Source organism: Schistocerca gregaria, chromosome 7, assembly GCF_023897955.1.
Source record: "Schistocerca gregaria isolate iqSchGreg1 chromosome 7, iqSchGreg1.2, whole genome shotgun sequence".
Classification (NCBI taxonomy): domain Eukaryota; kingdom Metazoa; phylum Arthropoda; class Insecta; order Orthoptera; family Acrididae; genus Schistocerca; species Schistocerca gregaria.
This window is the reverse complement of record NC_064926.1, coordinates 480,705,078-480,727,406: the sequence shown is the minus strand read 5'-3', so window position 1 is coordinate 480,727,406 and position 22,329 is coordinate 480,705,078. Positions and strand designations below refer to the sequence as shown.

Sequence of the window (22,329 nt, the reverse complement as noted above, 5' to 3'; positions counted from 1 at the left end):
TTCAAATTCTATATTTATTACTGGAGTTGTGCCATTTACTGTACGGAACTGTATATACTGTGTTTTATCAAAATTTAAAGAGAGTCCGTTTGCTGAGAACCACTTAATAATTTTGTGAAAAACATCATTTACAATTACATCACTTAGTTCTTGTTTTTTGGATGTTATTACTATACTTGTATCATCAGCAAAAAGAACTAACTTTGCATCTTCATCAATGTGGAATGGTAAGTCATTAATGTATATCAAGAACAGTAAAGGACCTAAGACCGAACCCTGTGGGACCCCGTGCTTGATAGCACCCCAGTTTGAGGAATCAGCTGTTGTTTTAACATTACACAAACCACTTATTTCAACTTTCTGCATTCTTCCAGTTAAGTATGAATTAAACCATTTGTGCACTGCCCCACTCAAACCATAATGATTTAGCTTATCTAAAAGAATTCCATGATTTACACAATCAAAGGCCTTTGAGAGATCACAAAAAATACCAATGGGTGATGTCCGGTTATTCAGAGCATTTAATATTTGATCAGTGAAAGCATATATAGCATTTTCTGTTGAAAAGCCTTTCTGAAAACCAAACTGACATTTTGTTAGTACTTTATTTTTACAAATATGGGAGGCTACTCTTGAATACATTACTTTCTCAAAAATTTTTGATAGAGCTGTCAGAAGAGAGATTGGGCGGTATTTGTTGACATCCGACGTATCCCCCTTTTTATGTAATGGTTTTACAATGGCATATTTCAATCTATCAGGGAAAACACCCTGCTCCAAAGAGCTATTACATACGTGGCTGAGAATCCTACTTATCTGTGGGGAACAAGCTTTAAGTACTTTGCTGGAAATGCCATCAATTCCGTAAGAGCTTTTACTTTTCAGTGAGTTTATTATTTTACTGATTTCAGAGGGAGAGGTTGGTGGAATTACAGTTGTTTCAAACTGCGCAGGTATGGCCTCTTCTATTAATAGCCTTGCCTCTTCTAGTGAAGATCTAGATCCTATTTTCTCCACAACATTTAAAAAATGATTATTCAAAATATTTTCAATTTCTGATTGTTTGTTAGTGCACTTGTCATTCAGTTTCATTGCACTAAAGTCTTCCTGTGCTCTTGGTTGCCCTGTTTCCCTTTCAGTAATATTCCAAATTGCTTTAATTTTATTATCAGAGTTACTGATCTCAGACATGATACACATGCTTCTGGACTTTTTAATAACTTTTCTTAGTACCGCACAATAGTTTTTATAATATTGAACAATTTCGGGGTCAGTACTCCCTCTTGCTGTTAGATACAGTTCTCTTTTACGGTTGCAAGATATTCTTATTCCTTTAGTTAGCCAAGGTTTTTTATATGTTTTCTTGGAATTATGTTTAACTATTTTCTTGGGAAAACAATTTTCAAATACCCTTAAAAATGTATTGTGAAATAAGTTATATTTCAAGTTTGCATCGGGTTCCTTATACACTTCATCCCAGTCTAGCTGCTGTAGGCTTTCCCTAAAGTTTGCAATATTTATATTGTTAATTGAACGGACTGCTTTGAAAGTCTGATTTATTATACTGCATGGAGCTATGTCATGTACTGTAACAAGCTGTGCACTATGATCTGAAAGACCATTCTCAACAGGATAAGCATTTATGCCCTTAAACTTATCTTGGTCTATAAAAAAGTTATCTATCAATGTACTGCTGTTCTTTGTTATCCGAGTAGAAAAATCAATGACGGAGCTCAAATTGAAAGAACTGAGTAATACTAAAAGGTCATTCTTCCTATTACACTCTTTCAGGGAATCAACATTGAAATCCCCACAAATGATAATTTGCTTCCCCCTGTCTGACAGATAGCACAACAAAGCATCCAAGTTTTCTAGAAATAGCTGGAAATTCCCTGAGGGGGACCTATACACTGTTACAATTATGAAAGTGCCATCATTTAGTTTAAGTTCAGTGGCACATGCTTCCATATGTTGCTCTACACAAAATTTTTTAGTTTCTAAATTTTTTGCACTGTGGAAGCTTTTGACATATATGGCAACTCCTCCTCTCATCATATTATCTCTACTTACATGTGCAGCTAATTTGTACCCATTGATGCTAACCTTTTGCATATCAGTGACAATGTGATGCTCAGACAGGCATAGTATATCTATTACATTCTTGGTTTCTATATCTTCTAAACAAAGCAGAAGCTCATCAATTTAATCTTCAATCCCCCAATATTTTGATGAAATATACTAACAGTATTTTTCACTTTACTTTTGTGAGTATCTTGAACTTTTTTAACATCTTTAGTACTTTTATTCTTCAATCCCCCAATATTTTGATGAAATATACTAACATTATTTTTCACTTTACTTTTGTGAGTATCTTGAACTTTTTTAACATCTTTAGTACTTGCCTGGCTGAGTTTCCCACTGGACACTGATCTTACACTAAAAAAGAGTTTCCACCATGAGATGTAGTTCCTCCCCTTTTTAAATTTCCTGCTATCAGCCCAGCCAGTTTACCCTTCCCTTTCCTGTTGAGGTGTAGGCCATGTCTAGTATAGTCCCACCTACAGAGTGAATCAACAGGAACCACACCAATGTGTGACCCTGCACCAGATCCAAGTAGCCGTTCCAACTCCAAATTAACTCTCCTGACAGAAGAGGTCAAATGAGGTTGGTCGTGGCGCTCCAGAACCGACACAAACCCAACACTGGTATGATTCGATGCCGATGCAATCTTTGCCAGGTCACACTTTATGCTGTACCCCGAATCTCTGTCAATACTGTTGCCCGGCCCACCCACAATAACCACGGTGTCTTTCTTAGTAAAACCTTTACATAGTGAACCTAAATCCTCTGTAACCTGCCCAAGTTCAGCACTAGGTTTGAAAAAACTTGTGACCTGGTAATCCAACCCTAATTCATCCTGCAGAAGTTGGCCCACACCCCTAGCATGCGAACTACCTAGCAACAAGACTTTCTTTCTCTTTGCAGACTTCCCTACATTCTTAATCAATTTGCTGCTGAAAGCTTGTTGAGCCCTGTCTACATCTACTTCTGTGAGAGGCTCATCAGTTTCTGACTGAGGCAACAGGTCAAATCTATTTTGTACATTAATAACAAAGCTGTCACATTTCACGTTCTTCAATGGGCCAGTCTGCCTCTCCAACAGATAATGCAAGCTACATGATAGCATGGTTAACTGGCATTTACACTGATGCTTCAGATTGTGAGAACTCTTGTCTCAGATTCAAAGTAGTTTCTGTAAGTTCTGACCCACCACCAACCATTGTGTGTGCTTGAGAATGGCAGTTAGAAAATCTTTCATGCACAGCCACCACGGAATTCATATTTTCTTTGACCCAAAAGCAGCAAATGACTCCTCCTGCAGGCACGACATCCTTGGCACACATTATGAATGGGGTTTCAGAGGCTGCATGCCAATATTTAACTGAAAATTTCTGTCACTTCTATTGTTCCACATCTGGACTGTAAACACTGTCAGCAATCAATATGTTCAAGTCAATGAACTGCGACAGGGATTGGTCCTCAGAGTGTCCATTTTAGCAGTTGCCATCAATGAAATTGTATCTGCTGTGGGCCCTACAGCTCATTTTCACTGTATGTGGGTGACTTTAGTGTACACTATACTGTTTCATCAGAATGTGCTGCTGAAAATCAATTTTAGGGACCCATCTGTAGAGTACAAAATTGGAATTTGGAGCATGGATTTTGATTCAGCCCCCATCCCCCTAAAGGCTATTAACACACTTCTAAAGACTTTTGGGTTTACACAGTAACCTTGAATACTACTTAAGAAACATGATGCCTGGCAACTTGTTTGACATCAAGCTGACATTACACTACATATGTATTCTAAATATAGACTTATATTAAAATTAAATGTTATTGGTTACCTTAGCAGCAGCACCTGGAAGCTAACATCAAAGTTTTTTTATGCCTGTATAAATCTGTGCGACTATCACGCCTAAAATAATGTTATGATGCATGTTGATCCACAACATAATTGGTGCTACGTGTATTAGACTCCATAAATTGTAGTACTGTATACACGGCATCCAAGAAATTCTCATACAGCTCTTGTTTTTGTTCACATGGAGAAGTAAAGGTTGTTTCACTGGTGTCTCTGCTTTGAAGTTGACAAATAGCATCATTGTTAACATTGTATTGTTTTGTTTCAGCATTTCATCTTTTCAGTTGTGAAGCCATGACTGATGTGAGTGGACATAGTTACACTGTGAACCGTGATTATTGGCAATTTGCCAATTTCATGCAATGTCAAAGACAGGCCATGAAGTGGACATAAAAAAAGAGTGAACTGTGTGCTGCCATCATGCAGTAAAGTGAGCAGTGTCAAATTAAATTCATTCTCAAAAGAGCAACTGCCTAATGCCGAACCACTCATGATACCCATTTGTGTTTAACTAGGAGTGGCATACACAATGAAATCAACTCAGAACTGACAGTCTGCAAGGAGTGAGATTAAAAATTTTAAGAAATAATCTTCAACATCCCTTACAAGATGCATACATAGATCCCATTCTCAAACACTTTCACAGCAGGAAGACCATCTTGTAATGTTTTTCCACCTGTTCAAGAATTTAAAGAAAACTTAGGTCCTAGCATGTTAACAATTAATGAAAATCTCAACCTGGAATGATTTGTACAGAAGGATCTAGAAACAGTTAAAGGGTTGATTATCCATTTTTGCCCAGCTAAGGGGCGCAAGCAGTGATCTTTACTGAGCATGGACAGAATTTTTACAGCAGGGTTGGCATCTCTCACTCAAGTTGTAAACTAACTCCAGGCAAGGAAGATAAAAATTTTACTTATGTCGGTGATTTGATGAGCTGCCTTTTAGCACAGTAGTCAGTGTTGTAATATCCTAGTCTCATAAACCTAGGACCTATGTGATGAGCTTCACAGAACAGGTACTAAGGTAAGCTTTGTATTGTACCAGGTCATGCGGGTATCTCAGGAAGTGGATTTGCTGAAATTACTAAACATAAAACTACAAGTAAGATGCATCACCCTAAAAACCTGAGACATTGAGCAGCAAGCCACCACCACTCTCAGCAAACTAAGGACAGTTACAGAAACTCCAGTTGTATAGCATATATTCACCAAGTTTCCTCGAAGAGGTTAATTGCAATGTACAGATTATACATTGGCCAAACAATGTTCCCCCATGATGTGGTCTAGTGTCTGAGTGGTTCCCATCTAACTGTGGCATATATCTTCACTAGGTTTTCTATACTGGCTGATTTCTGATCTTTCCCTCATATTAGAAGATGAAGAAACCAGTGAGCCCTATGGTTTGTGAGGGAATGTAAGAAATGGAGTGTCTTCTCCTGTGGACAAGTTGTGGGAGGCACACCAGCCATTGACTGCTCCAAATTGAAACTCTCAGTCAACAGAGTTACAGCAATCTCTTCATTTATTTGCTTCATAGTAGTATATTGGTTCCTTGACTACCTCACCTTCATGTTACTCAGAATTTTCACCAACTGTGCTGCACCAAAAAAACTCTGTGCAAGTGAGAACATTGATATTAATCTCACCCTATACGAAACATCATGAAGATAAAGATACTAATGACCTCAAAGTTTAATGAAATCAAGGAGCATAACAGTATTTGGGGAACAACAAATGAACACATGAAACTCAGTATACCCATCCAGAGTGTTAATTTACTCACAGTAAGACCTCTGATCTTTAACCTTAGTGTACCTATAACTATACTGCCTACCACCATCTCTTCAGATTTGAGTGTGCAATCATTCTGTAAACTGAAATGGGATTAATTTGTGGAGAAACACTTTCCTAACATTATTCTATACCCTGTCCATATGTTGTTGACTCCGCAATGAATGGGCCCATCCATGAACTGCTCTAGGCAGGACACAAAAGCTCACAGATCTACTCCTCTGAGCTTCTGATATACCATTTCAATTGCAACTCCTCGAAGATCATGAGACATAGCAAACTTGGGCTAGCCCCTTTTGCTAGAACTCTATCTCTTAACTACATTTTTTTTTACCTTTTACACATATCACATGTACAGTAGTTACTTACAATACCCAATTTCTTATTTAAGCAGAGACTATTATGACTTTATTATTCACTGCAAAGTTTCACTGATAACAATAAGATGATTAGTTCATCCAGAAATATTCTCCTTAAATATTAGTGATCAACTATAAATGCAAACCACATGAAGGCGAAATTTACATTGAGCAAATAGCTGTTTGTTTCTAACATGGGTTAGTTCACTTGAAAGCCCAAATTCATGTCTTCTCGACAAACATCTCACTATTTCCCAAAACTCCGGATTAAAAAAATTATTCATACTCAAAGAATTCCTGTTTCAGAATGTTCCAGTTTAACTTGCAATTATTTCCCATATTTAGTACCATAGTTTTGTAGCCTAGATTTCTCTGATTCCAAAAATACCCGATTTCATGAAAATGACTTGTTAATTTGCTAAACAATGGAATATAACAATATTATGAAAAGGAAAGTTGCTACTCACCATATAGTGCGGATGCTTAGTTGCAGATAGGCACCATAAAAAGATTGTCACAAATAAATAAACCTTTCAGCCATTAAGGCCTTCGTCAAGGTGTTGTGTCTATGTCTATTGTTGACAAAGGCCTTAATGGCCGAAAGCTTTATTCATTTGTGACAGTCTTTTTATCGTGCCCATCTGTGACTCAGCATCTCTGCTATATTGTTAGTTTGTTAATTATTCAATTTGGAAAATTTCGCCATCTTTAAGCTTTCTGGCAGGCTTTGGCAATCCCCAATGAATAGCAGTCATCTTCATACCATAGTACCTATAATTTTGTCATTTTCTGGTCATCTAACTCATAATTAAATGGATGTGCTTCCTTGCTGATTGTTTCTTTATGTTTTTTTAAATTTCTCACATTTTTATATTAATATTCAAAATGTAATAATAAATTACATTACTTATAACTGAATGCATCTCTAAGTAGACTCTAATAAAATTTTAGTTCGAAAAATTTCTCTCAATTTTGTGTTAATATTCAAAATGTAATAATAAATTACATTATTTATTATTGTATGCATCTATAAGTAGACATTAATACAATAGCAGAGTCAGTTCTTATTTAGCTACTAGAATATGAACATAATGTTATAAATAATTTTCTAGTTCCCATTCAGTACATCAAGAAGATGTAACTATTGTGTTAAGTATCCTTGTTAATTAATTAAACTGTCAACATCTCTGTGGCGCTATCAGTCAGTCAGATAATATCATTTATTTCATTAACATTATGCAGTCAGCTTCTATGTCCATGCCAAGCTGTTGGAATTTAATTATCTATGTGATTCAGTACAGCAACTATATCTGTTGAAGTCAAGGCTGAACAGAGAAAGGGTCCACTTTGCCATGTAACAAACTTACATCTCATGTTCTTTGTCAGTCAGAACTTAATATTGAAGGTGTACAGTAGATATGCTGCCACTGTGTTAAAACAATCATAGTGAAGGTGAAGTTCCAACCTGTGATATATGACCTACTAACATTCTTGGATATGAGCTGACTGTCATAATGCTTCTTGTGTTAATAAATATAAGAAGACGGCAAGTTAATTTTTGTAATGCTGTGTTCATTATTTAATAACTTTCCCTTAAATCAAATAACCACAGGAGGACAGACGATGGAGTAAAGCAGCTAGACTTCTGACGTAAAATCCAGGTCAGTAACACTTCAAGCATAATGGGATAATAGCCGTATTGTGACTTTGTTACTCTTTGTCAACTTTATATTGGCCTATGACAAATGTTTCCCATATCTCAGAACTAGTTTCGAAACCTTTAAATGATTCATTCTAGCACATTCAGCACTGCTTATTCTGCAAACTGTGTGTGATTTGTTTAAGGGTGTTTGAGGATTTTGTCCTGCAAAACAGGGACCAATAACATAATGCTAATAAATTATGCGAGAGTGCTGGGCATTACTAAGCTTCTGGAGGCAAAATGTGTAGTACTGTCATTATACATATATAAAAGTGAAGGTGATACTCTCACTAACTTTTGGAAATAATAATTCCTTTCTCAGAGAGGACAGAGATCGGTTGGGGAAGGTTAAAAATAAAAGGCAGGTCACTCTGATCCCACATACTGGTGGATCCCTCTCATCAGGGGGTCTGAGTGAGATGCCCTTCCATGTGTTGTGTTTTTACATTCATTGGATTACTTTATTATGAACTTTATAAGCTAATAGTCTGTAGACATTTTGAGCCAAACCAACCAAAAACTAGATATTACTTCTTTTGTCTGTTTTCTGGACAGATCTGGTCTTTTATCAACAACTTTTCTGCAGGTTTTGTACTTTGATTAATAATTGAGTTACTTTTGATTAAATATGTTGCTGTGAGTACAACTCCCCCTCCCCTCTTTCCCCACATCCCCTCTCTCCACCAACCCCATGAAAGCTCTTGTTCAGTTTGCTATTGGAGATCATAGATGTTACCTTGTTCATTAGTGTCAGATTTAGTCTCTCAGCTTTTCCAGTGGGATGAAAGCTATAAGGGATATTGTACTGTAGCAGAATACCTTTTCCTTCACACCAATTCTTAAACTCACAACTGATGTATTCACCACATTTATCACACCTTGTTTTTGACACTTTCACACTGAACTGATTTTCATTTTCTAACACATAGCTTCTTATGAATTTTGTAACCTCTGACTTAAATCTTAACAAATAGGTTACACAAAAATGAATGAAATTGTCTAATACTGTCATGTAGAATCTGTATCCAATAAGTGCTGGGCAATCATCTGTCTACATACATCAGTATATATTGCTTCAAGTTCTCTTGATGCTCTGTTTCACACAATTGAAAATGGCTTTGTTGGTTAGCTTAGCTCTCACACAAGCTTCACGCAGTTTTTCTGCTGAGCAATAACTATTAGGAACTCAATTGCCATTAACTTGATCATTGAAGTACAACATGCCATTCCTGTTTTTCTTCTTTTGTCAAGATTGACTGCATTTCAGGTTTAATGTTTGCTTCATACAGTCCACTTCTTGTTTTAAGTCTTTTTAGAATGAGTATTTTAGCTTTATAAATTTGAACAGAATATTTTTTGTTGTTTCCTGTTGTTACTATTTTTATTGATCTACTTTGTTTGACAACTTTCACAGTACATACTATCATAGTCTTTCACATTTGTTAACTTTTCCACTTTATTACACATGTATCCTGCACATGAGCTATCAACAGCCATGACTATCTCTTCTTTCTCGTTAGCTTCTTCAGAAATCTTCCCTTTTTTGCATTCAAATGCAATAAGTGCAGTGTTTCCTTTGTTCTTTTCTGTCTTTAAAATGGGACTGTCATATAAAAGAACTTGAGAAAAGACTTTCAAAAGCTTGTTATGCTCTGCGTGTGTTAAATAAAAGTGTAAGCAAGTCAAAAGTTATTCCGGCGTATTATGCATACTTCCATGCACTACTTCGATATGGGCTAATCTTCTGGGGAAATTCAGCCACCAGTATAAAGATCATTAGAATACAGGAAAGAGCAATCAGGACTATAAGCAACCCAAGAAAACTGGAAACATGTAGACTACATTTCATCCCGATGAAAATAATGAGCCTACCAAGCCTTTACATATATGAGTGTATCCTGTTCGCAAATGAGTATTTTTTAAACCAAACTGGACATTTTCAACAAAATCAACATATACACAGTCACAACACAAATAATATCCACATGTCACAGTGTAGAACAGCACTGTACCAAAAAAGTGTATCACGGATAACAGTTCAGCTATGTAACAGCCTACCCAGTGATTTAAAATTGCAGCAACGTAATTTTTCTTTAAACGTATACTTAAGTCATTTCTAGTGGAAAAATGTTTTACTCTGTAAAAGAATTTTTAAATTGCAAAAAATAGCCTTGTGAGCAATGATTATGTAATAATGGTTAAATTCAAATTGCTATATTTGTCACTTGTAATTTATGATTGTTATCTGAAATTAATTTTGCCATGCTCACTCTCTCTCTCTCTCTCTCTCTCTCTACATGTGTGTGTGTGTGTGTGTGTGTGTGTGTGTGTGTGTGTGTGTGTGTGTGTGTGTGTGTGTGCACTTGCGTGTTTCTGCTCCTTTCGCAATTTTGACTTGTCCTACATTCAATGTACTGTTTAAGTATGTAATGAGTCAAATGGACCAATAAATAAATGAATGAATGAAATGAATGAAGTGTTTTGTTACTGTTTCGAGTGCCATAATGATTACATATTGGTTATGAACAGATAATATTTTAAATTCTTTAAACAAATTTCTGCAAGATTCCCTGGCACACTTCATTCCCATAATTCTAAGTGCCTTCATCTGTATGGTAAGTGCTCTTTTTGTATTACATTTACTGCTGGATCCCAACACCTCTATCCCATAGTTTGGATTGGATTCAAATAGTGCAAAATATATTTGCCCCAGAGTGGTAATGTTACAAAAAGATGTCAGTTTTCTTAGGTCATATATGGTAGTAGATAGCTTTTCGTAAATATCATTTATGTGATCAGACTGATTTAACTGTGCATCAAGTGTCAGGCCAAGAACCTTGGTCGAGTATTCTTTTTTAATGTATTCAACAACCTTTAAAATTTGGTTTTCATGGTTTTTTTGCCTCCCAAGGTCAAATTCAATGTAGACTCAATTGCTTGTATTTAATTGTATTTTTTTCATTATAATACTGCAGAATTATGCCTGCTGCAATATTGGATTCAAATTCAGGTTGTGAATAGCTAGGATTACAGCATATTAATGTGGTATCATCTGCATATAAGATAGCTGTAGCTGGGTTTCTTGTAGACTGAATGTCATTACCATAAATAATAAAAAGAAGTGGTCCTAATACTGACCCCTGTGGAATACCAAAATTAATTATGCTCCTCTCTAGTGCTAATAGACACAAACTGCTTCCTATTTGTCAAATAGGATCTAATCAGATTATGGGCTGTGCCTTGAAAGCCATAGTTCCACAGTTTGTCCAGCAATATGGTCATATCAACACATTCAACTGCTTTTAGTAAGTCTAGGAAGATGCCACATACACGTTCTTTATTATCTATTCCTTGAGTGACATCTTCGATTAAGTTGGATGCTGCTGTAATGGTGGATGACCCCTTGACATTTTTGCTTACCAGGAAATTCCAGATTCTTGTGTACATTGCTTTCTCAAAGATTTTGGATATTATTGGAAGAATAGATATGGGTCCAAAATTTTCTGCTAGATTTCTGTTTCCTTTTTTGAAAATATCCACAGCTTGAGCAGTTTTTGACTCAGCTGAAAATAGACCATCTTCCATATAAAAGTTGATAATTGCTGATAAAGGTGATGCAGTTTTATGAATAAATTTCTGAAGAGCGTCCAGACTAAGACCATCAATTCCTGTTGCTTGAGAATTCTTCAAACTACTCACTACTTTAATTTTTCTTCTTCACTTGCTGGAGTCAATAATATATTTCCTGACACTGGTGTTCCTCTGAATTTGTATTTGTGATTTTTAAGCTGATTGTTTATGATGGAGCCAACAGAGGCAATAAATAATTGTTAAATAGATCTGATATCTTATTCTGATCAGTTTCTATTTTCCCATTTATCATCAAGTGATTTTCTGTTGTATGTTTCCCAGATTTAACTATTTCCCTATTTTCTAGTGACCGTTATGTTTTGGAAATCTTATGGTGTTGTGGTAGTGTTCCCGCTACCTGTGCACGTGGTCCCAGGTTCGATTCCCAATGGGGTCAGGGATTTCTCCTGCCTCGAGGTGACTGTGTGTAGTTGTGTCATCTTCATCAACCTCATTCATCCCCATTACGGTCGGAAGAAGGCAATGGCAAACCACCTCCGCTAGGACATTGCCTAGTATGTTGGTGATGGTCTCCTGCATCGTCCCCTATGCTCATCATCGTCATCATCATCATTTGGGTTTTGAATGACACTTGCAAAATGTTCCTGTTTTTCAGAGTTTAGGAGGTCTATATAGTGTTTTAACGTTTTTGAACTCTTTTTTTAATTGTTTATTGCTCAAGTCATTTAACAAAGCATACTCGTACCATCTTAGTTTTTCTCTAGTGTCAGTGACGGAACTTGATATCCAGTTTTGGGTTACAGCAGTGATGGAATGCTCTTTTTTTATTAATGGACAGGGTTGGTTGAAAATGTAGTACAGCACACTTGAGAATTTGCAATAACTGTAATGTGCTGTTAGAATATTGTTCCAATCTACATTGCTTAGCATATTATTAAATGAGTTATATTTTGGTCTGTATTTATCCTAACATATCTATAGCTATCGTGTGTAGGAGCTTTGCTTATGTTCACACCTAGTTCTACTGCATGATGGCCTGACAAAGCACTTATATCAACATAAGATGTAAGATCATAAAGATGAATACCAATGATTGTGTTATTTATTGCAGACTGGGATGTTTCAGTCTCCCTAGTTACAGTGCTTATCAGGTATAGTACTTTATATTCAAGCAGAGATACTTGAATATTCTAGTGTGTAACTTATCTGCAAATACATTTATGTTCAAATCTTTGATAATTACTAACTTATTCAGATGTGACATAAAGACATTATCTATCATGTCACAAAACTTTAACAAACTTCAAAGTTTCCACTTTGGGGTCCATATAAACATATAGCATAAATAACATCACTTGGTATTTTTACACTTGCTGCACATAATTCAGTTGTCCCTTCTAATGAATATTTACTTACATTCACAGAATTAAAATCAAATGTGCTTTTTACATACATTGCTGCATCCCCACCTCTGGTAGAAGATCTGCAAAACTTACTAGCTAGTATCTTGTATAAAGGTTTAAAAAGTTCTAATTTGGCATCAGATAATCAGTATTCATTAAAAGCAAGTAATCTGGCATAGTTTTATTTACAAAGATATCTAATTGTTCATATTTATTGCTCTGGCACTGTACATTCAGTTGGATTATTTTAAAGTTGTAAATACTGTGTTGTAAATTCCTCTGATTTTCCGACTTAAATAAAGTCTTATCTCTGTTTATCTTGTGGGCTTCCTCCTCCTTCTGGTTTCCACTGAAAACATTTTAGATGAGCTGTTGCTAATGATTATTCTGTTGTTCTTGCTGTTGATTTTGCTGCTGGTATTAGAGCTGGCTCTGCCATTGATGGAGCTGTTATTGCATGTGTTGTTGTTACTGTAACTGTTCTTGATGTTTTACTTGTTTTGGTGGAGATACTGTTTCAGGAGTTGGTTCTGCTGCTATTGACTCTTCCTGTCTTCTGAACTGTTCCTAAAAAAGGTTGTCTGCAGCGCTATTAATGTTAAATTTAGTATTGCCGAGTGAAATGGGAAACATGGTAGCTTTACTATGCACAACATAACTTCCCGTTATTTGATTATCAATATGCCATGATAAATTATACTGTTCCCTTGTTGCAGTGGCAGTTTTGATACTGTTTTCCAGTCATAGCAGTTGTGAACCACTGCACAGCCGAAATAGAGTCCCCAACATTCCCTCTGCCATTTCCTTGTACCGACCTTATCACAATCCAGAAAGGGGCAATTTCAACACAGAGCTTGAAGTAATCATGTCTGCAGAATACTTGTCCAACATTTGTCTCCAGTTACCAAAGGGGACCCTTTTCACTGCTGCACAACTTAATCACAAAAGTGGTTTACCTTCTGCCTGAAGGCTAAAACAACCTGTCAAGGCTTGCTGAGAATATATTCAGGTTTACATGCCAGATTGATTGTAGTAGACTCTCAAGAACACAACTATCCAACACTGTAGATGTGTTCATATATTATACTTCATATGTAGAGCTAAATGCATTTTTCAGAGTAGCATTGTCTGCTCTGGAAGAGAGCAAAAATTGTGAGCAAAGAAATGCCGAATGGCTGGATAAGTATTAAATTTTTAAATTCAATATCTCTTGTGTTCTTCCCCTCAAATTAAGTTCTTTGGGCACAGATTAGTTATAGCTAAAGAGCAATTTTAGAAGTGTGTATCCTCTTGGATAAATTTTTCAGACACCTGTGTTTTTGTGTATCTTTATTCATAGCACAACAGTATTTTCTTTTATGGTTTGTCCTTTTGTGGTGAGGACAGGACTTGAAAGGCCTTAGTTTTTATTCCTGAACTTTATTTTTATTTTTAAAGTAGCACCTTTGTTCTCTATGATTATTTTTCTTTCATTTAGAACAGTGTTTTTTCCTCTTAGGCTTCTTGCATTCCCTTGAAAAATTTCCATGTCCCCACAATTGTTACATATTAGATCATTCCTGTTAAAAGGAATATTAAACGTGATATTCTCTTCATCATTATAGCTGTTCCTCTTTGTTATGAGCCCGTGGAATAACATTTCTCATAATCTTCTCACTACTAGGTGACAAATCGCATAGTGAGGAAAACTGTTTAACTTCATCTGGTAAAATAGACATAAACTGGGGTAAGAACATACTATCTGACATCTTTTCTGATTGCTGGTAATTCACTTCAAGAGCTACATTCTGCAATGTACTTACAGTACTTTCCATGTCATTAGTTTTATCACATTTGAAACTATAAAATTCCTGATGCAATTGTTGAGTTCTTTGAGAAGCATTTCTTTTGTACGTTGTTTAAGTTTATTGTACACAGACTTGGAAGTTTCACAACACAATACATGTGGTTTTACCATTTTGTCTGTTGTTCTCATAATGTTTCAATCTGCTGTCCCACTGCTGCCATTTCCTCTTTGTTTCTACTATTTCACATTTTTCAAGTGATTCAGTTCCATACATGGTATCACACAGATCTTGTGGTTAAACAATATTCTAATTTCTACACCCAACTTGCTAAATTATTATTATTATTATTATTACCATCCCACCCCCTTTCATTATTCATGTCTTCTATTTTTTACCTTTTTTTGTTTCTTTCTTTAGAGGTCTACACCCATAACCTGCTGTGTATTACTTATTTGTTCCAAAAGCTAGGAAGTGAACCACTTTTACTTTTACTTGTGTCTATTAGTAGTAATGCACATTTTGCACCCTGAAGGTAAGCACTGTCCAGAAATTATGTGTTGTAATTTATTAGTTTTCTCAGTTGAATTTTCCTTTGATGAACTTTATAAGATACATGCACAGATTAGAGCTACATAAATTGTTGCAATGCCATCTTCCTACAACATAGCCCACAGACAAATTTTATATACACTAACAATAATGTAAGAAAAGATAGATTGCTACTTACCATAAACATGACACATTAAGTTGTAGACAGGCACAAGTAAAAGACACTTACACATGTGCTTCTGGCCACAGTCTTCATCAGTAAAAGAAAAAGAAAGAGAAACATACTCCATTCATTCACACAAACAAGCACAACTCATGCAGACATGACTGCCAACTCTGGCAGCTCGGACCAGAATGCAACTGTCACATGGAATGGAAGCAACAGTCTGGAGGAGGAGGGAAGGGAAAGAGATAGCACTATCTAAGTGGAGGGAGAGAGAGGCACTGTTTGGCAGAGTGTGAAGTGTGGAGGGACTAGACTGCCAATAGGCACAGCATCAGGAGGTTGTGGAGCAGGGAGGTGGGAAAAACAGAGCAAAAAAGAAGAGGAGCGGGAAAAGATGAATGAGTGCAGTGGTAAAGTGAAGCACACAAAGAGATTGGGAGACAAGGGTGGGGAGAAGCTGATAGGACAGTGGGGATGAAAACTCTAGGGTGAAGGGTGTAGGAACAGTATGTTACTGTAGGTTGAAGCCAGGACAATTACAGGAACAGAGGGTATGGGTACAGGTTGAAGCTGGGATAGTTACAGGAACAGAGAATGTCTTGTAAGGATAACTCCAGTCTATGCAGTTCAGAAGATCTGGTGTTGGATGGGACGCTCTGGATTACTTGGATAGTGAAGCAGCCATTAAAATCAAGCATGTTATGTTCAGTTGCTTGCTGTACCACAGGATTGTCTACTTTGCTGTTGATCACAGTTTAGCGGTGACCATTCGTCCTGGTGTGCAGTTGATTGGTAATTAAACCAAAATAAAAAGGTGTGCAATGATTGCAGCAGAGCTAGGATATGATGTGGGTGCTTTGGCAGGTGGCCCAGCCTCTGATGGGGTAGGATTAACCTGTGACAACACTGTAGTTGATGGATTGGGCAGGACTTGCATGTGGGTCTTCCACAGGGATATGATCCTCCACCCAACATTTTCCAACTTCACCCTTCCCATTCTCATCTCCCAGCCACTTTGTGTGCTGTCCTCTGTCAACACTCCCACCCATCTTTCCCCACTCCTCTCCTTTTTTGCCCTGTTTGCCCCACCTCCCTGCTCCTTGACCTCCTGGCACTGTGCCTGTTGGCAGTCTAGTCCCTCCACACTCTGCCAGACGGCAGTCCTCTCTCCCCCACTTAGACAGTGCTATCTCTTTCCCTTCCCTCCAGGCTGCTGCTTCCATGTTGTCATTATGGTAAGTAACAATCCATCTTTCCCTACATTTTGATATTCCAACCTGCAGTTCCCATTGTTTTTATACACACTCTTACATAATTCACGTTATACTTATTGTTCTGGTTGCTGCCTTTTAAAAACACTCACAACAAACTTTGCTTTTTTCTTGCTCTTCAACACTTTCAACATCTTCCCAACCTTCACCAAAGTATCCCTCCCTTCTTATTAGGAAGAACTTATTTGTTCCAAAAGTTAGGAAGTGAACCACTTTTACTTTTACTTGTGTCTATTAATAGTAATACATATTTTGCCTCCTGAAGGAAAGCACTGTCCAGAAATTGTGTGTCTTAATTTATTAGTTTTCTCAGTTGAATTTTCCTTTGATGGAGTTATTTATAATATTATGTTCGTAACTTCAACAAGAGACTACACACTACTCACACTGAATGTACAAACATGACTTGGAGATAATGCATTTAATGCTTTGCTTGTCATAATTATTTCCCTCTATGCATTTGTGAAGCAGAGATTACTTATACTTGAAGCAGGAAGTATTCATTCAAGTTTTGGGGTAAATTTTGTCATTTACAATGATTTCTCATCTTTTTCTTGCTCTGCTTCCTTCTTTCCCCAATTATACTTACCTTTGGAAATTGTCATTGATTTCATGCCACTATTGTAACTATAATGGTAAGACAGAGATTTAGGAACCAGGTTTTAAATTGTAAGACATTTCCAGGGGCAGATGTGGACTCTGACCACAATCTAATGGTTATGATCTGTAGATTAAAACTGAAGATAATGCAAAAAGGTTGGAATTGAAGGAGATGGGACCTGGATAAACTGACTAAACCAGAGGTTGTACAGAGTTTCAGGGAGATCATAAGGGAACAATTGACAGCAATGGGGGAAAGAAGTACAGTAGAGGAAGAGTGGGTAGATCTGAGGGATGAAATAGTGAAGGCAGCAGAGGATCAAGCAGGTAAAAAGATGAGGGCTAGTAGAACTCCTTGGGTAACAGAAGAAATATTGAACTTAATTGACGAAAGGAGAAAATATAAAAATGCAGTAAATGAAACAGGCAAAAAGGAATACAGACGTCTCAAATATGAGAGCGACAGGAAGTGCAAAATGGCTAAGCAGGGATGGCTAGAGGACAAATGTAAGGATGTAGAGGCTTATCTCACTAGGGGTAATATAGATACTGCCTACAGGAAAATTAAAGAGACCTTTGGAGAAAAGAGAACCACTTGTATGAACATCAAGAGCTCAGATGGAAACCCAGTTATAACCAAAGAAGGGAAAGCAGAATGGTGGAAGGAGTATATAGAGGGTCTATACAAGGGTGATGTACTTGAGGACAATGTTATGGAAATGGAAGAGAATGTAGATGAAGATGAAATGGGAGATACAATACTGTGCGAAGAGTTTGACAGAGCACTAAAAGACCTAAGTCGAAACAAGGCCCCAGGAGTAGACAACATTCCATTAGAACTACTGACGGCCTTGGGAGAGCCAGCCCTGACAAAACTCTACCATCTGGTGAGCAAGATGTATGAAACAGGCGAAATACCCTCAGACTTCAAGAAGAATATAATAATTCCAATCCCAAAGAAAGCAGGTGTTGACAGATGTGAAAATTACCGAACTATCAGTTTAATAAGTCACAGCTGCAAAATACTAACACGAATTCTTTACAGATGAATGGAAAAACTGGAAGAAACTGACCTTGGGAAGATCAGTTTGGATTCCGTAGAAATATTGAAACATGTGAGGCAATACTAACCTTATGACTTATCTTAGAAGGAAGATTAAGGAAAGGAAAACCTACGTTTCTAGCATTTGAGGACTTAAAGAAGAAAGCTTTTGAAAATGTTGACTGGAATACTCTCTTTCAAATTCTGAAGGTGGCGAGGGTAAAATACAGGGAGCAAAAGGCTATTTACAACTTGTACAGAAAGCAAATGGCAGTTATATGAGTCTAGGGGCATGGAAGGGAAGCAGTGGTTTGGAAGGGAGTAAGACAGGGTTGTAGCCTCTCCCCAATGTTATTCAATCTGTATATTGAGCAAGCACTAAAGAAAACAAAATAAAAATTTGGAGTAGGTATTAAAATCCAGGGGATAAGAAATAAAAACTTTGAGGTTCGCCGATGACATTATAATTCTGTCAGAGACAGCAAAGGACTTGGAAGAGCAGTTGAATGGAATGGACAGTGTCTTGAAAGGAGGATATAAGATGAACATCAATAAAAGCAAAACGAGGATATTGGAATGTAGTCGAATTAAGTCTGGTGATGCTGAGGGAATTAGATTAGGAAATGAGACGCTTAAAGTAGTAAATGAGATTTTCTATTTGGGGAGCAAAATAAATGATGATGGTCGAAGTAGAGAAGATATAAAATGTAGGCTGTCAATGGCAAGGAAAGTGTTTCTGAAGAAGAGAAATTTGTTACCATCGAGTATAGATTTAAGAGTCAGGAAGTCATTTCTGAAAGTATTCGTATGAAGTGTAGCCATGTATGGAAGTGAAACATGGACGATAAATAGTTTGTACAGGAAGAGAATAGAAGCTTTCGAAATGTGGTGCTACAGAAGAATGCTGAAGATTAGATAGGTAGATCACACAACTAATGAGGAGGTATTGAATAGAATTGGGGAGAAGAGGAGTTTGTGGCATAACTTGACGAGAAGAAAGGACCGGTTGATAGGACATGTTCTGGGGCATCAAGGGATCACAAATTTAGCATTGGAGGGCAGCGTGGAGGGTGAAAATCGTAGAGGGAGACCAAGAGATGAATACACTAAGCAGATTCAGAAGGATGTAGGTTGCAGGAGGTACTGGGAGATGAAGAAACTTGTGCAGGATAGGGTAGCATGGAGAGCTGCATCAAACCAGTCTCAGGACTGAAGACCACAACAACAACATTGTAACCAAGACAGTATTACACATTGTTGATATAATACAAAACTGAATTTTTTTAGTTAACTCAGGTTCATCCATACACTGAAAAACATCTAACAGGCATAATTACCAGGAAATCCTTTTTTTCTTTAAATATCAAACCATTCTTCAGTTTTATGATATGGAGAAATAACCATGAAACAAGTCTAATGAAGGATAGTTGCTGCTCATTATAGAGTAGAAATGTTGAGTTGCAGATAGGCACAACAAAAAGACTGTCACAAAGTAAGCTTCTGGGCTGCAAAAGCCTTTGTCAAAAAAATAAATAAATAAATAAATAAATAAATAAATAAATAAATAAATAAAAATGCATTCATGTTGTGTTTACATGTGTGTTGTGTGTGTGTGTGTGTTGTCTATTTTTGACAAAGGCCTTGTTCACAGGAAGCTTATTTTGTGACAGTCTTTTTGTTGTGTCTATCTGAAAATCAGAATCTCTGTTATGTGGTGAGAAGCAACTATCCTTTTCATAATATTTTTACATTACATCTTCAATTTTCTGCTGTTTGAAAATCTTACCTTCATTCTTTTCTGCATTTTTCTCTTTTGCTGGGAAGAATTTTCCACTGTCTTGCAGAATTCGAAGAAGGAAAACAGCCATCAAGGTACGCTGAAAGAAGTCATGTGGAGTTCTTTCCTCCTTGTGTGTTTCAAGATTCCAAACACGCAAATACTCTTTAGCGTGAGAATCTAGTTCACTCTTTTTATTAGAACCTGGAATATGTTTAATGATATTATTAAAATTACTTTACATTTCTCTACCTCAAATGTTTAGTGCATAATTATTTCAAGGGTTACCCAGGAAGTAACAGTTGTTTTGGGCTATTGCAGCTGTGGGTGGGGCCACAGCTGCCATTTTGGTGCCATAAATTCCTACTCTCAGTATGTATCCAGTGGTGGTAGCATGTGGTCTGTGTCTCTGGTAATTTACTTTCTGTGATGTGTTAAAATATACACTGCAATAGAAAATCCCACCACTTGTGAGGTGTGTTCTGTGATTAAGTTTTTGTTGGAAAAGAACTGCAAACCTACTGAAATTTATTGCAGTCTTTCTGATGCCTAAAAAAGAAGAATAATGAGTGAAAGCTGAGTGAAGCAATGGTGCACTGATTTTAAAAATGGAATGGCAACACAAGAAACTGAGGAAGTGTTTGCAAATGCTGTCAGCAAGGAATATCATAACTACTGAGTTTTTGTTTTTGTTTTTGACAAGATAAGTTTAAGGACATAAATGCTTATCCTGTTGAGAATGGTCTTTCAGATCATAGTGCACAGCTTGTTACAGTACATGACATAGCTCCATGCAGTATAATAAATCAGACTTTCAAAGCAGTGCGTTCAATTAACAATATAAATATTGCAAACTTTAGGGAAAGCCTACAGCAGCTAGACTGGGATGAAGTGTATAAGGAACCCGATGCAAACTTGAAATATAACTTATTTCACAATACATTTTTAAGGGTATTTGAAAATTGTTTTCCCAAGAAAATAGTTAAACATAATTCCAAGAAAACATATAAAAAACCTTGGCTAACTAAAGGAATAAGAATATCTTGCAACCGCAAAAGAGAACTGTATCTAACAGCAAGATGGAGTACTGACCCCGAAATTGTTCAATATTATAAAAACTATTGTGCGGTACTAAGAAAAGTTATTAAAAAGTCCAGAAGCATGTGTATCATGTCTGAGATCAGTAACTCTGATAATAAAATTAAAGCAATTTGGAATATTATTGAAAGGGAAACAGGGCAACCAAGAGCACAGGAAGACTTTAGTGCAATAAAATTGAATGACAAGTGCACTAACAAACAATCAGAAATTGAAAATATTTTGAATAATCATCTTTTAAATGTTGTGGAGAAAATAGGATCTAGATCTTCACTAGAAGAGGCAAGGCTATTAATAGAAGAGGCCATACCTGCACAGTTTGAAACAGCTGTAATTCCACCAACCTCTCCCTCTGAAATCAGTAAAATAATAAACTCACTGAAAAGTAAAAGCTCTTACGGAATTGATGGCATTTCCAGCAAAGTACTTAAAGCTTGTTCCCCACAGATAAGTAGAATTCTCAGCCACGTATGTAATAGCTCTTTGGAGCAGGGTGTTTTCCCTGATAGACTGAAATATGCCATTGTAAAACCATTGCATAAAAAGGGGGATATGTCGGATGTCAACAACTACCGCCCAATCTCTCTTCTGACAGCTCTATCAAAAATTTTTGAGAAAGTAATGTATTCAAGAGTAGCCTCCCATATTTGTAAAAATAAAGTACTAACAAAATGTCAGTTTGGTTTTCAGAAAGGCTTTTCAACAGAAAATGCTATATATGCTTTCACTGATCAAATATTAAATGCTCTGAATAACTGGACATCACCCATTGGTATTTTTTGTGATCTCTCAAAGGCCTTTGATTGTGTAAATCATGGAATTCTTTTAGATAAGCTAAATCATTATGGTTTGAGTGGGGCAGTGCACAAATGGTTTAATTCATACTTAACTGGAAGAATGCAGAAAGTTGAAATAAGTGGTTCGTGTAATGTTAAAACAGCTGATTCCTCAAACTGGGGTGCTATCAAGCACGGGGTCCCACAGGGTTCGGTCTTAGGTCCTTTACTGTTCTTGATATACATTAATGACTTACCATTCCACATTGATGAAGATGCAAAGTTAGTTCTTTTTGCTGATGATACAAGTATAGTAATAACATCCAAAAACCAAGAACTAAGTGATGTAATTGTAAATGATGTTTTTCACAAAATTATTAAGTGGTTCTCAGCAAACGGACTCTCTTTAAATTTTGATAAAACACAGTATATACAGTTCCGTACAGTAAATGGCGCAACTCCAGTAATAAATATAGAATTTGAACAGAAG

The 22,329-nt window shown here is 36.6% G+C and overlaps 1 protein-coding gene across 1 annotated transcript in view; it reads right to left on the bottom strand.

Annotated features, from left to right (window-relative positions):
• Positions 1-22,329, bottom strand: part of LOC126281918 (SET and MYND domain-containing protein 4-like) — a 148,320-nt gene that overhangs the window by 25,219 nt on the left and 100,772 nt on the right. The window contains exon 8 of the mRNA XM_049981247.1: positions 19,975-20,169. Within this exon, the coding sequence (XP_049837204.1) occupies positions 19,975-20,169 (195 nt within the window). The remainder of the gene's footprint in view (positions 1-19,974; positions 20,170-22,329) is intronic.